The sequence below is a fragment of the Moschus berezovskii genome, chromosome 15 (assembly GCF_049115385.1).
Source record: "Moschus berezovskii isolate FMDL1 chromosome 15, NW_MosBer_1.0, whole genome shotgun sequence".
Lineage (NCBI taxonomy): Eukaryota > Metazoa > Chordata > Mammalia > Artiodactyla > Moschidae > Moschus > Moschus berezovskii.
In genome coordinates, this window is record NC_142474.1 from 69,654,802 (window position 1) to 69,671,276 (window position 16,475).

General features: G+C 41.9%; 1 protein-coding gene across 7 annotated transcripts in view; it reads right to left on the minus strand.

Annotated features, from left to right (window-relative positions):
- The window catches only part of CELF2 (CUGBP Elav-like family member 2), a 577,777-nt gene that overhangs the window by 428,578 nt on the left and 132,724 nt on the right, over positions 1–16,475 (minus strand). For 6 of the 7 annotated variants that reach the window (XM_088844190.1, XM_088844197.1, XM_055427360.2 and 3 more), the window contains exon 2: positions 1,299–1,334. In XM_088844190.1, coding sequence (XP_088700316.1) covers positions 1,299–1,334 — 36 coding nt within the window. Of the gene's footprint in view, positions 1–1,216; positions 1,335–16,475 lie in introns of those variants that run through there. The other variant, XM_088844194.1, reaches the window with a different exon arrangement.

A 16,475-nucleotide genomic window follows, 5' to 3' on the forward strand; every position in this document is an offset into this window, starting at 1 on the left:
GTCAATACAGGGGTGGCCCACCCCTTATCCGTTCTAGAAAAGTTTAAAAGTCACCCTTCATTCCATTATCTGGGGATTAACTTCTGGACCACAAACACAAGTAGATCTGCAACTCTCTGTCTCCCAGAAAATGACGAGATGCCAGGTCTTCACACTGGACTCTTTCCAGACTGAAAGCACAGGACAAACAAACCCTGTGGAGATACCCGCACCAGAACACACAACGCTTTTAACCGTAAGTTAGCTTTGAGATGGTATCCAAAGAATTACAACATACAGTAATTTAAATATTTGAATCACAGAAAACAGTTTTCTGGCCGTATTAGTTATGATCCTATAAGCAAAGATTTTCTTTATGTTAAAAAAAAAACCAACCACATGAGCTTATGTCCTGGAACAGATGGTGACGGTTCAGACCTCCCCCGGCTCCCTAGTGGTGTTCATCATCACATTTTGTAAGCTCTTCTATCGCTTCTTCTTGAGAGTCTCTACATTTCCCTTTCCAACACTTCCCAGGCAAAACCCCATGCCCTATTCATTCATTCACCGAAGGACACCAAGCAACCTCAAGGACTCAGGCGTGAGGCTAGGTGCTCTGTGTGATACCCAGAAAATATCTCTCAGAACATTCCTGCCTCCTTTCTTTTCTTCTTTTTTATAGATAGTGGTAATTGTTTCTGATGGCTAGCTGTCTATAATTGGCACACTGTTAATCACGTCTTCTGTCATATAGTGACATATCCAAAATACATTAAAGACATCGATCAATTTATATACTGATTTCTTTCCCAGGTGAGATAGTAACTGGTTATTTAGATGATGATGTGAATTACAAATGCATTTATGCTATCATCAAAACCATGATGCAAGTTCTTTAGGGGAAGCTCAAAACTTTCACAAATCTACAAATCCTTGAAGACCGTACCACTAATGGATATCACGGGGAAAAAACAATTCAGTATGTCTTTAGATTGTCAATACCCATGACTATAACACAGGAGGTAGCATGTTTATGATGTCTGTGGAGAAAATAGCTCCAATGGACCCATGTGTGTATGTGATATAACGTCTATGGGACAAGAATGACTTCTCTAAGTCACGTACGGACACCACCTTCACTACCTCTTGGTTACATCACTTATACCCAGTTTTTGGCATTTACATGGTGAAGCAGAGGTCTTAAAATCTAACATGAGGAAGAGAAAATGAAGAATACCTCTGCTTCATTCTGCTACAACTCTTCTGTCAGGGGGTGTATCAGAATTCACGTACAGAAATCAACAAAGCTCACTGCTCACCTTGGTAGACTTCCAGCTAATTCTGTGGTTGTCTCTCTGGAAGAAAAAGAAGATAAGCATGATTAGCTTATTTTGGCAAATTAAAAATATGTGTTTTATAAAGCCATAATCTAATGTGCCAAGGCATTCCAGTATCATATGGGTGCAGAGGATACTGTATTTGCAGTTGTTTAGAAACTTAAAATCAACGCATCACATTTCTGATTAATTCCCCTAAGTGATTCAATGGTTACTTTCCAAGGAAATTCTAGACGCATGCAAAATATCTACCTCTGCTTTAACTGATTTTAAAACATTCAACTTTAAAATGTACAACATATGGAAGGAAAATAAGAGGGAAAAGAATCCCAAACCGAGTTTTAGATGTTTTCCATTTGAACAAAGCACCTGTTTCTCTTTCTGAGAATCATTTAGGAACAAACTCCTTTGAGAGTGTGTCTTTGTACTGGTCTCTGTTACCTGAGGTTTATGAAGTAACATGTCCAGCACAGAATCCAGTTCTTTTAGCAGCAAATTACTGGGTAGCTCAGTGGTAAAGAATCTGCCTACAATGCAGGACCCAGCTTCAATCCCTGGGTTGGGAAGATCCCCTGGAGAAGGAAACAGCAACCCACTCCAGTATTCTTGTCTGGAGAATCCCATGGACAGAGGAGCCTGACAGACTACGGTCCATGGGATCACAAGAGTCAGACATGACTTAGCCACTAAACCACCACCACCACTGTTTTTCATTTCTTTGTTATAATGTCCTACCAGGTCAAAGGATTAATCACAGATGCTATGACAGTTAAAATGGCACAAATGACAAGTCACTGACGGAAGTTCTGTAGCACATGAGTAAGAACGACCAGAGACCCATTTCAGAGCTAACCTGTTCCAATTATACATCTTATCTTTCGATTACAGATGTGTTCTTGGAAGAAATGGGTGCAAGGAGAAGGAGGAGATGGAGGCTTACTGCTGAGATATTCTAAAAGCGGAAGTGGACTTAACTTGAGACAGAGGGATGCAAAATATAATTCTTAGAACAGTGGTGCATAATGTTCTTTATGTCATATAATCCCTTTAAGACTCTCATAAGAAGAGACAGTATATACATATGCAATGGAATACAACTCAGCCATAAAAAGAATGAAATTATGTCATTTGCAGCAACATGGATGCAACCAGAGATTATCATACCAAGTGGGTAAATTGGACAGAGAAAGACAAATACTATATGATGTCACTTATAAATGGAATCTAAAATATGACACAAGTGAACTTATTTCCAAAACAGAAACAAACTCAAAAACATAGAAAAAAACTTATGATTACCAAAGGGGAAAGGGGTGAGGGGAGATAAATTAGGAGTTTTGGATTAGCAGGTACATACTACTCTATATAAAATAGATAAACAACAAGGACTATCCTACTGTATAGCACAGGGAACTATATTCAATATCTTGTAATACACTATAATGCTGCTGCTGCTGCTGCTAAGTCACTTCAGTCGTGTCCGACTCTGTGTGACCCCATAGACGGAAGCCCACCAGGCTCCCCCATCCCTGGGATTCTCCAGGCAAGAACACTGGAGTGGGTTGCCATTTCCGTATAATACACTATAATAGAAAAGAAAAAAATAATCTCATTAAAGATATAAACACCTGGGGTGGGAGGTGGGAGGGAGGTTCAAGGTGGGGGGACAAGTGTATACCTATGGCTGATTCATGTTGATGTATGGCAGAAACCAACACAATATTGTAAAGCAATTATTCTCCAATTAAGTATAAATTTAGAAAAGATACAAACACCTTACGCAGGAAAAAATAATGATATACACGTGACATGCACATACACACAAAATGTGGTATAAAATTATAATGCTTCATGGACCTCAGAAAGCCAACATGTCAATCCTGGGTTAAGAATCTCTTGAAACTTGCATTGTCTTTATATACTCATTTTAATCCAAACAGAGGGCTTCTTCTTAGTTTCTAGAACTCCTTCCCACCCATTATCTGTGACAGCACCCAGGCACTTTAGGGATAGGCTGGTTCCTATAGAGCCATGTTGCTTTAAAAATATAAATGATTATAATTTCAGCTCCTATAGAAATGCTCTTTCCCAAGTAACCACATAGTATTAAAGCTTTGGCCTTCATTGCTATGGAAATTGGCTTTTGAGAGAATGCTCCACTCCCAACAAAACCGCAGTTGAAAGCCTTGTCCACTACATTGTTGAAGGACTCACATGTATTCACCTAATTTAAGAATTTCATGTCTCCCTAAGAAACTTTTCTTTCAAAACGGAATCTGGAATTGTGGACACCAACCCCCCCCCACCCCCAGCTAAGAAGCACTCCTTCCTCAGTCTTCCTTTATAACATGGTATTACAATAGAAGTATCTTTTAAATTCTACTTTTTTATTCATCATTTTGTTACTTGAGACCAAAATACATGAACAGTCAGTCAATGCTTATTCAATTTGTAAGGAAGGAATTAATGAACCTTTCTGACCTACTTGTTGACCTTGAGGGTTAATTTTATATTTAGAACTTGATCATAGTAACAGCAGCACCCCAGGGTTAAGGTACAATTCCCTTTCCTTTTTTTGCTCCAAGACTACACATGTTTTAATATAATAAGTCCCCCTGTGCGTGCTCAGTCACTCAGTTCTGTCCAACTCTTTGTGACCCCATGGACTGTCATGTAGCCTGCCAGGCTCCCCTGCCCATGGGATTTCTCAGCAAAAATACTGGAGCAGGTTGTCATTTCCTTCTCCAGGAAGTCCCCGTGGTATTTACTATAACTACATTGGATCTATATTACCATAAATCCATTTAAACCACAGTAGTGGTACTTCTCAATCTGGGCACTATCATGACATTTTGGGCCAAATGATCCTTCCTTGTGAGGGGCTGTCCTGTGCTTTGCAGATGTTCAGCAACATCCCTGGCCCCTAGCCACTGGATGCCCATGGTATCCCCCCTCCCAGACTGTGACCAGACATTGCCAAATGTCCACGGGGGGGCAAAACTGCCCTCAGTGGGGAGCCACTGCAACAGAGCAGCAGAATCCAAATGTCTGCAGCTGACCTCTGTTTCAAAACCTTCCTGGATTAACCAACAATCTGCATTCTCTTGGACGAACATGGTGCCTGAGCCCTCTAGGAGAGCCTGTTTCACTTTGCACCATCACGTAAGTTTGCACGCTTACCAAGAGTACACTGTGCTTGTTCCCCACCTGTTTATGTTAGTGGGACTCATTTTAATCTTTAACTAAACATGATGTTTAAAAGACGCTTGCTCCTTGGAAGGAAAGTTATGACCAACCTAGATAGTATATTAAAAAGCAGAGACATTACTTTGCCAACCAAGGTCCGTCTAGTCAAGGCAATGGTTTTTCCCGTGGTCATGTATGGATGTGAGAGTTGGACTGTGAAGAAAGCTGATCGCCGAAGAATCGATGCTTTTGAACTGTGGTGTTGGAGAAGACTCTTGAGAGTCCCTTATACTGCAAGGAGATCCAACCAGTCCATTCTAAAGGAGATCAATCCTGGGTGTTCATTGGAGGGACTGATGCTAAAGATGAAACTGCAATACTTTGGCCACCTCATGCAACGAGTTGACTCACTGGAAAAGACTCTGATGCTGGGAAAGGTTGGGGGCGGGAGGAGAAGGGGACGACGGAGAATGAGATGGCTGGATGGCATCACCGACTCTGTGGACATGAGTTTGAGTGAACTCCGGGAGTTGGTGATGGACAGGGAGGCCTGGCATGCTGTGATTCATGGGGTCGCGGAGAGTCGGACACGACTGAGCGACTGAACTGAACTGAACTGAACTGAAACATGATGTAGGTGGTGCAGTGGGAAAGAATCTGTCTGCCAATGCAGGAGGCACAAGAGACCTGGGTTCGATCCCTAGGTCAGGAAGATCCCCTGGAGTGGCAATGGCACTCCCGCTGTAGTATTCTTGCCTGGAAAATTCCATGGACAGCTGAGCCTGGCGGGATACAGTCCATGGGGTCGCAAAGAATTGGACATGACAGAGTTACTCAGTACACACAAACATGATGTAAAAACTGATGAAATACAAGTACTGAAAAGTTCTTGTTTCTAGGAAAACTAAGTTGGGTTCTTTGGAAAGATTAAACATGACAAGCAGCTTATCAATGAAAAAATGTTGCCTTCCCTATCACTTAACAAAGGATGCTGCAGTCATCAAACTACCACATTACAGCTGCTCTGACCGAACTTAGGAAACAAACAGGATGCCTACCATCCAGCAGTCAGCTGCTGCAGTCACCTCCTTCAGTGAACCCAGAGGAGACTCACGATGAGGAAGGAAGTACACAGATAGCTGAGGTGCACATTAAAGGAATGATTTCAGTGAGCCTAGACTCTTGCATCTTTCCAAACACAGACAACTGAATTCCTTGAGATATCTGGTTTTCTTTAATAGGAACCTTTCAATGTTTTGACTACCTGGCCTTTGTTGCAAAAACTCTGATATATCCTGGCTTCTCTTTGGAGCAGTTCCTCAGAGCTATCTGAGAGGCTGCATCCTGGGCTTAATTCTTCAGTTTCATCTGCCAAATGAAACATAATTCTCAACTTTTAGGTTATACTTTTTTTTTCAGTTAACAAGCTTAAGAAAAATTGATGGTAAGTTAGGTCTAGGGGCAAGACAACGATAAATACTGCAGAGAAAATGGACATGGTTGTCACAAGTTTCTCCAAGTTCTTGTTCCTCTTAAGTAAACTAGAAATTCCTAGATGGTGAATTATAGGTGTGATTTACGCACAAAAGACAATGCAGAATTCCATTCAGTACGTCCACAGACTCAAGGTGTTTGCCTTGCCTTTACAGCAAAAGACAAACGCTAGAAAAAAGTTATGCTTTCCACACACTGAGTACTAGCAGGGGAAAATTTATCTTTTATATAGCCATGTACTCCCATTAGCAATACAGACGTTACTTCATAAGAAATGTAATTTTTGGTGAACATAAATGAATGGGTGAACACAGTTTAATTTATAAGACGTTACTGAAAAAAACCTGATGGTTCCTCTGGAGCATGTAGCTCCATGATTTACAGAAAAAAAAAAAAAATAGGAAGAACCACTGTATCTGATGGCAGAATGTGGCAAGGACTCACCAACCAATGGCCATTTTTTGAGATCATCAGAACACCAGAGCTTTTTAAAATAATAACTTGTTCACTTTTATTCTTTCTTTATTGCCAACAAATCATCTGAATTATTCACATTTCATGAATTTATATCTTTTATAAAGAAACCCTTGAGGAAAATAAATGTAGCATAATATGCTAAGCATCTTTTATATAATTTTCTTTCATAATCCAATTGAGAGAACCTAAAGAAGAGGCCATATGGAAAAATTTTAGGGCAGTAAAGCTCCTCTTATGACACCATAATGGCAGACACATGTTAACACACATTTGTCCAAGTCCATAGAATGTACAAGACTGAACCCTAATGCAAACTATGGACTCTGGTTTCAGCGTAGGTCCATTAGTTGTAACAAATGCACCACTGTGGTGGGGGATGTTGATAGTGGAGGGGGCTATGCATGAGTAGGGGTGGGGGCATAAGAAAAAAATCTCTGTACCTTCCCCTCTCTAAAAAATTAAGCCTTTTGAAAATAAGATGCCATAAGGATGATGTTTTTTCAATAAACTTACATAGATCACAATGTCCATTAATAACATTTCTTTCAAAGCATAAATCATCTTCATCACTAATGTTTATTCATCCAGCATATCCACTGAGCACTGATGCTATGTTCAGCACAAACTGTGCTGGGTGCTTTCAGTGGCACCAAGAGGAAATAAATCCTGATTTTTCTTTCCAAGTGTTTACACTCCAGTGAAGGGTATTAAGTAAAGTATTAAGTGGTGAATACTTTTGAGTTTTCCACTAGTGAAAGCTCCTCTAAGTCAAAGATCGCATCTTGTTAAAGGTTTTGGACACTCAGTGCCTGGCACCTACCAGACACTCAATAAATATGCACGCAAGAGACCCATCAAACATTGTCTGCTGGCAAGTAATTCCAGTCTCTTAATTTTCTAAAATGCCTGTTTTAGTTACAACAATATTTGGAGTTTAACTGCACTAATTTTCTTTCCTTAGTTGTCATGACCAAGATAATACGATTTCAAGAAGAGAGTGGAATGCTAAAAATTGAACGAAAACAATGATGAAAAAGATAACAAAGTGAAGTCATATGTTCCGAGAAACAGAGTTGTCCTAAGGGCTAAGAAATAGACCAAAATGATGGAGGGCGTTCATTTCTGATAGGTTGAATATCCTTGGGCGATTCTTTCTGCCTCATGGGGTTGCTAAGTCCCAGAATGGAATAATAATGCTGCCCTTTGATCTAGAGTTGCTGGATCAATCATCAATGTGAACAAACAGGAAAGCTTTCTGCAAATTTGAAGTTGGGCTATAAATTCCATTTTACCAAAGGGGGGAAAAATAAACTAGAAGAGACAAGTATTTTCAAAAGCAGACAAGTGTTTCATGTGTATTATACAGTTTTTGTAGATTACTTAGCAATTCTTAAAAACAATTTTAATTTTAAATGTGTAGAACATTTGCCAGGGCACACAGTGATGCCAGCTCTTCTTAGCTGTTTGAAATAGCGGTCTTCCTCATCCTCTCCTATCCGATCCCATTCTTGAACTATGCAAACAGTTCTTTTTTTAGGACGTGTTGAAGCAAGAGCTATCTATTTCTGTGAGACTTGCCAGTTTCCAAAATTAGCTGATAACTATAAAACAGAGGACATGAGAACCCCCCTGTTAATTGTGTGTCAGCATGATAAATATTTTTAAGACTTGGACTGTTTTTCTCCATTGGCACCTCTGATTCCTCCCAAAGTACAAAGACTAAAAAAAATGTTAAAATACCTTTTATTTTTGTGGCCTTGCCCTGTAAATGATTTAATATTCTGGTCATAAGAGGTAAGGGTGAAAGTAATACAATAAGCCAGATTTTGTTCTTTTCCTTGTCTATTTTTTTTTTTTTTTTGGTCACCCAGTGCTTGGGGCAAACTGTGGGCCTTTAAAGCTGGATCTATTTCCAAATAATACATAGATAAAAAAGATTAGCTTCAAGGCATCATTACAAATTCATATATCAATTTAGAACAGTTCAGTTTTTTTCCTACATGGTGAACCTCAAGTCTGGGAAATCTAAAACACCTTAGAGATTAAAGTGTCTTCTCTGATAAAGTCAAAGACACTTCTCCTTCCACTCATCCCAACTTCTTTCTTTCTGATCATTTCTCTGAATTTACAATCTCTTTATTTTGGCCCTTCATTTCTTCTCTTTCACTTTATCCTTCCTCAGTTTTCACTCCCATAATTAAAATGTGTGTGTGCTTGTGTGTGAGTTTGTGTATGAATGCAAGCGATTACTCTTAAATGGTGAAACCTACACACAAACACACACCACACACTCACACAGCATAACTCACATTAACTGGGCTCTTATTTAACACCAGCCACTACTCTAGGCCATTTACATGCATTCACTCACTTACCTCGTCTAAAAGCCTCATGACGTTGTTACTATGATTCAACCACAATAGAGAAGAGGAAAATGAGACAGAAAAATGTTAAATAGCTTCCCAAGGCCAAGCAGCTAGTGATGGACGGAGGCATTCTGGCCCCAAAGCCCATGCTTGTGGTCACTACGCTACCTCGCTTGCTGCTCAGTATCTACCAGATCTGATGTATACATATTTTACATCCACTCATTTATTCTGGGTTCTGTGCTAGAACAGAGAACAACCACAAAAAATGGCCCCGTTGTTGGAAATTGTGCAATCTAGAAGCAGGAGATAGACAAAAAAACAAATAAGCAAATGGATATTTATGACTACCTTACGTAGGCTTCCCTGATGGCTCAGTAGATAAAGAATCTGCCTACAATGCAGAAAACACATTAGAGGCGGGTGCATTCCCTGAGCCGGGAAGATCCCAGAGTAGGAAATGGCAACCCACTCCAGTATTCTTGCCTGGAAAACTCCATGGACAGAGGAAGCTTGCAGGCTACAGTCCGTGAGGTCACAGAGACTCGGATATGACAGCACATGGCACTACATATCATATGTCATGAAGAAGAATGAGGCAAGTCAGAGAGAGTATCAGTGCATAATAGTAGGAGTCACAGCGGGGTTATTACTTCCAGAGGAGGGCTATTTCTATAGAGAGGGGACTGAGCATGTGAAGGCATGAAACACAACGACGGCTACCCTCACCTTCATTTCTTATGTCTGTTTCTTTCCTTTGCACTATTGCATTTCATTCCCCCCCCCCCCCCGCCCCCCAGCAACTATTCGCTGGTACCCAGTGAATGGAGCAGGCAATACCAGGTGATGCTGTACCTAAGAGAAATGATAGTCTGGACCTGTACTTTCTAAATACTGATAAACTAAAAGGGGAGACGAGATTCTCAGAGAAACTCACCCAGTCACTTAGAAAACTGCAGGTTTCGACAAGAGACACTTCATACCGCTAAGAGGCTGGCCAGCCTCTCAAGGCCACTCCGGCGTGGAAGTGAATGAGATATCAGCCAGCAGCATCCACAGAAGTGGTCCCGCCTGCGGACCTGCTTCACAAGAGGTATCACTTCACGCTCCTTCCGCCTCGTCTGTGCTCTCAGGGGGTAAGCCCACCATGCCTGAGTTTACAGTCCACCAGGTGGAGTCTCTCTTTACATCACTTAGGTATTGAACTCAGGCTGAGGGCAGCCACCAAGGGGAGATGGGACTTCTGCCCACCAAATCCTCAGGAAACAGTCATACATGGGGTTACTGGGAACTAGCATGTGGGAGCAGGCAGACGTGCGATGTGGGTTGCCAGAAGACTGGCTGTATGAAGATTAACTGAAGCTAATCATGATGTATCCAGCCTCCTTCTGAATTGTCACTGTTGTTTAGTTCATCAGTCATGTCCGAATCTTTGTGACTCCATGGTCTGTAGCCCGCCAGGCTCCTTTGTCCATGGGATTTCCCAGGCAAGAATACTGGAGCGGGTTGCCATTTCCTTCTTCAGGGGATCTTCCAGACCCAGGGATTGAACCCAAGTCTCCTTTTTTAGCAGGCAGGTTCTCTACTGTTGAGCCACCATGGAAGCTCTTTCCTTCTGAATAGGCCAGTCCAACTCAGAGTCCTTGCTAAGATTTGCTTGGGCTCCAGATTTCTTCAGATTATTTTAGTACTCTTCCTATAAGACAGCCACAAAATGTGTGCCTCTGGCTCTGCTCTTGTGCTCAGGGGCCTTAAGAACAAAATCACCCCAGGTTTCTCTTAATCAAATCTGCCTCAGGTACCGTGGCACCTGGACTGTCACCTGTGAGTTGGGCCACTATTCAAACAACACTGCTGCGGTGCCTTCAGTCAGTGGGAGACGGTGTTAAGGGCTTTTGTTTTCTTTTCTTTCAAAAATGTCATCCTGACACTTAGCTCAGGAATGCACTTGAGAGAGAGAGGGCTGTCCTGGACTTTGCTGGTGGAATCAGAAGGAGAATGACATCTCCACACTCATGGGTTTACCTCTTAATCATTTACGCTCTTTCTGCTCTGGAAATCCAGCACGGTTACATGATATGATCCAGTAAGTACCTGAATCAACCATCCTTCAAACACTCAGCTCCGGCCATGGGGAAGTGTGTTAGCTTACTACACCCTCTAGGAGGTTACTAGGTTACTATAAGACCTCTGCATTTACTTTTTTTTTTTTTTTCAATCATTGAGCTGGAAGCTGTACTGCAGTTCATAAGTGAGCTTCATGAGGGAAAATATGCCCTCCATGTTATTAATTGAAAATAATTTTTTCTTTGATAAGTCAGTTTAAAATGAGGCCCATTGTGCAAAAATAAAAGCCTAATTTTTCTCTCCTAGCTCCCAGAGACATAATATCACCAATAAGTCCTCTTAATGAGAGAAAATCATCCCCACTCCTGATAATTTCTGGATCAAAGAGGGATTTGCAAACACCAGCCTGCATTGTAATGTTTGACTAATGGCCTAATCCATCAACTGACGTGTATGGGTATTGAGTTCATTAGCATTTGTCATTAGCATTTACTTATTAATTTGCTCAACAAATATTTCTACAGCTCCTACTGTGTGCTGGTTTCTATGTGCTGAGGATGGAGCAGGAAATGAATACACATGAACCCCTCCCTCACAAGGCTGACCACCCAGTAGGGGAGTCATCCACCCAGACCAAGGCCCACACACAGGGATGCCCATGTGTCAGGAGCAGGGTGAGATTTTATCCATGCCAGCACATGATGATCCCCTCCTGTGGAGGTTTTTGGAAAACAAATCCAGAGCGACTTCATCAGTGTAACTGCGCCAAAGTCCTGCCTGATGAGAAGACTTTAGCAAGAAGAAGGATATTTTGTCTTAAAGATGCCGCCCTTCCCAAGAATATAAAATACAAAAGCCAGGGACTTCTCTGGCAGTCCAGTGATTAAGATGCCACGCTTCCAATACAGGGGTGAGGGTTCAATCCCTGGTCGGGGAACTAAGACCCCACATGCTGTGGCAAAAAATAATAAAATGAAATACAAAAGCCACTAGCCAGTCTGAGGTGGATGTGAGAGCTTGCAGGACATTGTGGGCACTCCTGGAATGGGCTCTGGCCTGGGGGAGGGCAGCAGGGGACCAAAGACACAGGGAGGATGGTGGGGGGAGACAAAGGAGGAGGAGAAGGTGGCTTCTGACAGCCACAGTCAAACTCCATGGGGGATGCAGCTGCTGCTGCTGCTGCTGCTAAGTCACTTCAGTCGTGTCCGACTCTGTGTGACCCCATAGACGGCAGCCCACCAGGCTCCGCCATCCCTGGGATTCTCCAGGCAAGAACACTGGAGTGGGTTGCCATGAGAAAGATGGAGAACCCCTGGCTAGAGACTGGCTAGGAGTCCAGCTCCTTCCTCCCCTCTTTACAGACTGGCCCTGCAGGCCCTGACAGGCACTGGGGGCTGTCAGGCTTCAAGAAGCACAAGCTGGAGCTCAAGCCTCTTGCCCTTGTTTGTTTCCATGTAACATCCTGAGTGAGGAACAGATACGCTTCTCTTCCGGGTGCAGAGTGGCCAAAAGGACAGGACCTCAGGGGGCTTCTCTCCGTGAGGACCTGGTGACAACCAGTGGTCAGGAATGGGGCTCAGGCCAAGGCATTAAATGATTTTTTTAATTAATAAATTAAAGTTTTAATTAAATTAGAATAAGTAATTTTTTAATGAAAAAAAGACTCCAGAAATTCTATCAAAGCTTATCCAGCTATGGTGAAAGCTTATAGTAGCCATCCATGGACACTGAAAAGTAATAAGGGTTGTTCCGATGTGATTCAGGGGAATCTTGTTTCTTTGTTGGTTTTCTATGTTTTTACTTTTCAGAACAGTGGACATAATAAATGTATGATAAAATGCCCCCTTCTCTGGAAGCTAAAGAACCTACTTCTTTTCTCCCCTTGGGTCTAAGGGTGGGTTCATTTCGATTTTCAGTCTGCCCTGGTATAGTCCTGGATGAGGAAGTGGATCCCTGTCATTATGCCTCATTTTGCAGAACAGTGCAGTGAGGCTCTAAGAAGTTCAGGGCTTCCCAGGTGGCTCAGCAGTAAAGAATCCACCTGCCAATGCGAAAGACGTGGGTTCAGTCCCTGGGTCTGGAAGGTCCCCTGGAGGAGGGAATGGCAACCCACTCCAGTATTCTTGCCTGGGAAACGCCATGGACAGAAGAGCTCGGGCTACAGTCCATGGAGTTGCAAAGAGTCGGACATGACTGAGCACAGATGTGCCTCAGTGCTAAGAGGTTCAAGAGTCTGTGATCAAACAGTCAACTCAGGGACTCCTGCCCGGCCCTTCTGACTATAAAGGCAGGCAGGGAGGTCTCGTCAGACACAGAATTCTGAGTTCTGAACACAAAGGGAGGAGTGAGGAAAATTCTCCCACTCATGGATGCGTTCCCCCTTCTTTAATTCACCCGTTTGAAATGACTCTGAGAGCAGAGGGGTAGTTAGAGTGTTCTAGATGTGTTAGATGTGTTCCTTCACATCTTCCAGGTCACTTCTTGGATCCTGCTGGGTAAATTAAATTCGATATTTATCACTACCTCTGGAAATTCAAATCTGTGTATTCAATCAGCGGGTCACATCCAGTTCTCTCCTTCAACAATTGCCATAATGTCTTTTCTGTAGCGATGGAGGTTTTGAACCAACCCCAGATGAAATCCCCAACCTTAAACACATTCACAGATGACAATTATATCTCTACAATGGCTAAAAAATAAAATAAAACCAACAGAAACGAAATCAGCAGTAAAAGAGCTAAATTATAGATAACAGAATATTCAGAATCTGTACCTCATCTCTTGAATGTGGGTGCACTGTCTGTATGCCAGAATTTCTTTAGCCACTGGTGATATTCAGTGTATTGCAATCGAGTGCAATTACAGTTAGCTATAATTAAGAACAATTACAGCTTTTATTTCTCTACTTGTTCTTTAAAAGCACATTTGTAATAAAACTTTTTTTAAAGGTGAAGAATATAATTATATATCCTTATAACGTCTCAAATAATTAGTCTGACTAAAGTTTCTTCTGGAACAATTTTCATTTTAACTGTCAGATCTGCCATTTATAGTCAATGAAACATACTTAAAAAAAAATTCCATCATTAACCTTTTTCACCCCATCTAGCTGTATATGAATTATTGGTACAAATAGAAGGTTTCAGTATTTAAATCTCCAGGGCCTGCTGCAACCTAGAAAACAATTTTACCTTTTAGTTATGTATGTGTGTGTGCCATTTAATTCAAAAAAAGAAAATGTTATATTTGTAAAGTATGTTTTCCTGCTCAAGATTTTTGGGAAAAAAATTGCTTGTGTTCTAAAGACTCATTCACTTGTTCTGTATGAAAGACCACTCACTGTCTTTTTGTTAATTTATGGCATACTTAGGCAGTGGCTAAACTATACAGTGCTTAAACTATGCAATGCCAAAACTAAGACATCCCTGAATTGTGCCAAATCTGTCTCTTGGCTTAGTATGTCATACAGCACAAGGTCAGTATCAGCCTAACAGAAACAGTGCCTAATTACTATCAGCAAAATGTTGTTGCTGCTGCTGCTGCTGCTAAGTCACTTCAGTCGTGTCCGACTCTGTGTGACCCCATAGATGGAAGCCCACCAGGCTCCCCCGTCCCTGGGATTCTCCAGGCAAGAACACTGGAGTGGGTTGCCATTTCCTTCTCCAATGTGTGAAAGTGGAAAGTGAAAGTGAAGTCGCTCAGTCGTGTCCGACCCTTAGCGACCCCACGGACTGCAGCCTACCAGGCTCCTCCATCCATTGGATTTTCTAGGCAGTACCTTCTTGTAAATCTAGACTCCAACTCATATGCACTTTATCGCTGCCTCTCCTGCTAGACTGTAAAGTCGCACAGGGTACTGTTCACCTCTATCATCAGCACCCAGAATGGACAGTGGTCCATTGTAAAGTGCTCAATAAATTGAATACATTGAATCAATGAAGATTCAGTTCCTTCCCATTTATGTAGGGAATGACTGAAAAGTAATCACCTGAATGACTTTGATGATAGAAGACAATTAGGTAATACCACTTTGGAAATTAGGGAATATTTTCACTACTTATCTGGTTGAATTAGTTGTCTTAGGAAATAAATTGTTAGACCAGGTCTGTATACCTGGGAATGATGAGAAGGGAGTTAGAACAGATCATCTTTTAAGGTCCTCTATAACCTTGAGATCATCTAATAGCTCACCAAACTTAGACCAAACATAAGGGCAATTAACATAAGCCTAAAATGCCACGTGCAGCTGTGTGAGACTAAATACATAGCAATCACATCACAGGACAGACTATTAGTATCAAAGATGTTAATATATTGAGCCATGGCTTTTGTGAAAAATTCACTCAAGGGACTTCCCTAGTGGTCCAGTGGTTAAGAATCTACTTTGCAATTTTGGGGATGTGGGTTTAATCCCTGGTTGGGGAAGGAAGATCCCACATGCTGGGGAGCAACTCAGGCTGTGTGCTGCAACTACTGAGCCCGCGAACCACAACCAGGGAGATGCAACAGAAGACCCCACATGACACAGCCAAGATCCGAGACAGTCAAACAAACAAATATTCAAACACCTCTCAATATTAAAAGCACTGAAACAGATCACACTGCAGAGTTAATCATTTACTCTATAACAGCCAGCAACCACACACTTACTATGGTTTGATCACTTAGCACTTCAGAGAAACTCCATCTTCTATTTTCCACAAGCGTGAGATACTTACATGATGCCCATTTTTCAGATAAGAAAACTGAAGCTCAGAGAAGTCAATTTGAACCCAGGCCTGTCCAACTCTACAATAAATGATTTAAAGAAGAAAACCACACAACACATGGCTAATCATGGTCAAAAGACACCAAAAATAAGATGATAATCTGGGTGGATCTCTACAGAAATCTAATGGCCAGAGTGAGAGAAATAGATCTAAGAAAAAGGTTTCACTTTTCAGTTTTACTAATAGTAATCTATAAGCTTTTATCTTATTGGTTCTGAGACAGAGATACTTTCTGTGTAAAAGGTCTGAATGTACTGGAAGTTTTGAGAGCAGATAAGACATCAAACAGTACTTCTCAGGGTCACGTTTAGGGTTGAAGGTTAAACTACCTGTAGGCACCACAGCAGGCTTCCCTGGTGGCTTAGTGGTAAAGAATCCCCCTGTGAGGCAGAAGGCGCAGGAGATGCGGGTTTGATCCCTGGTTGGGGAAGAGCCCCTGGAGGAAGGCATGGCAAGTCGCTCCAGTATTCTTGCCTGGAGAATCCCATGGACAGAGGAGCCTGGGAGGCTACAGTCCATAGGGTCACAAAGAGTTGGACATGACTGAAACGACTGACCATGAATGCACACAGGCATCACAGTGCTGTGTGTAAATGAAACAATCTCCATGCCCACAAATAAAAACCATGGAATAAACTTCCACGTCCACATTGTGGAGTGAATATGGAGCCTTTAGAAAGAATGAGGTAGCCGTGTAAGTTCTAAAATGGACAGAACTACAAGGCATACTGAAGCATAAAAAGAACAAGCTGCAGAATACACTGAGTTTTAATGCGGCTGATGTTGGAGGTGATGAAAGT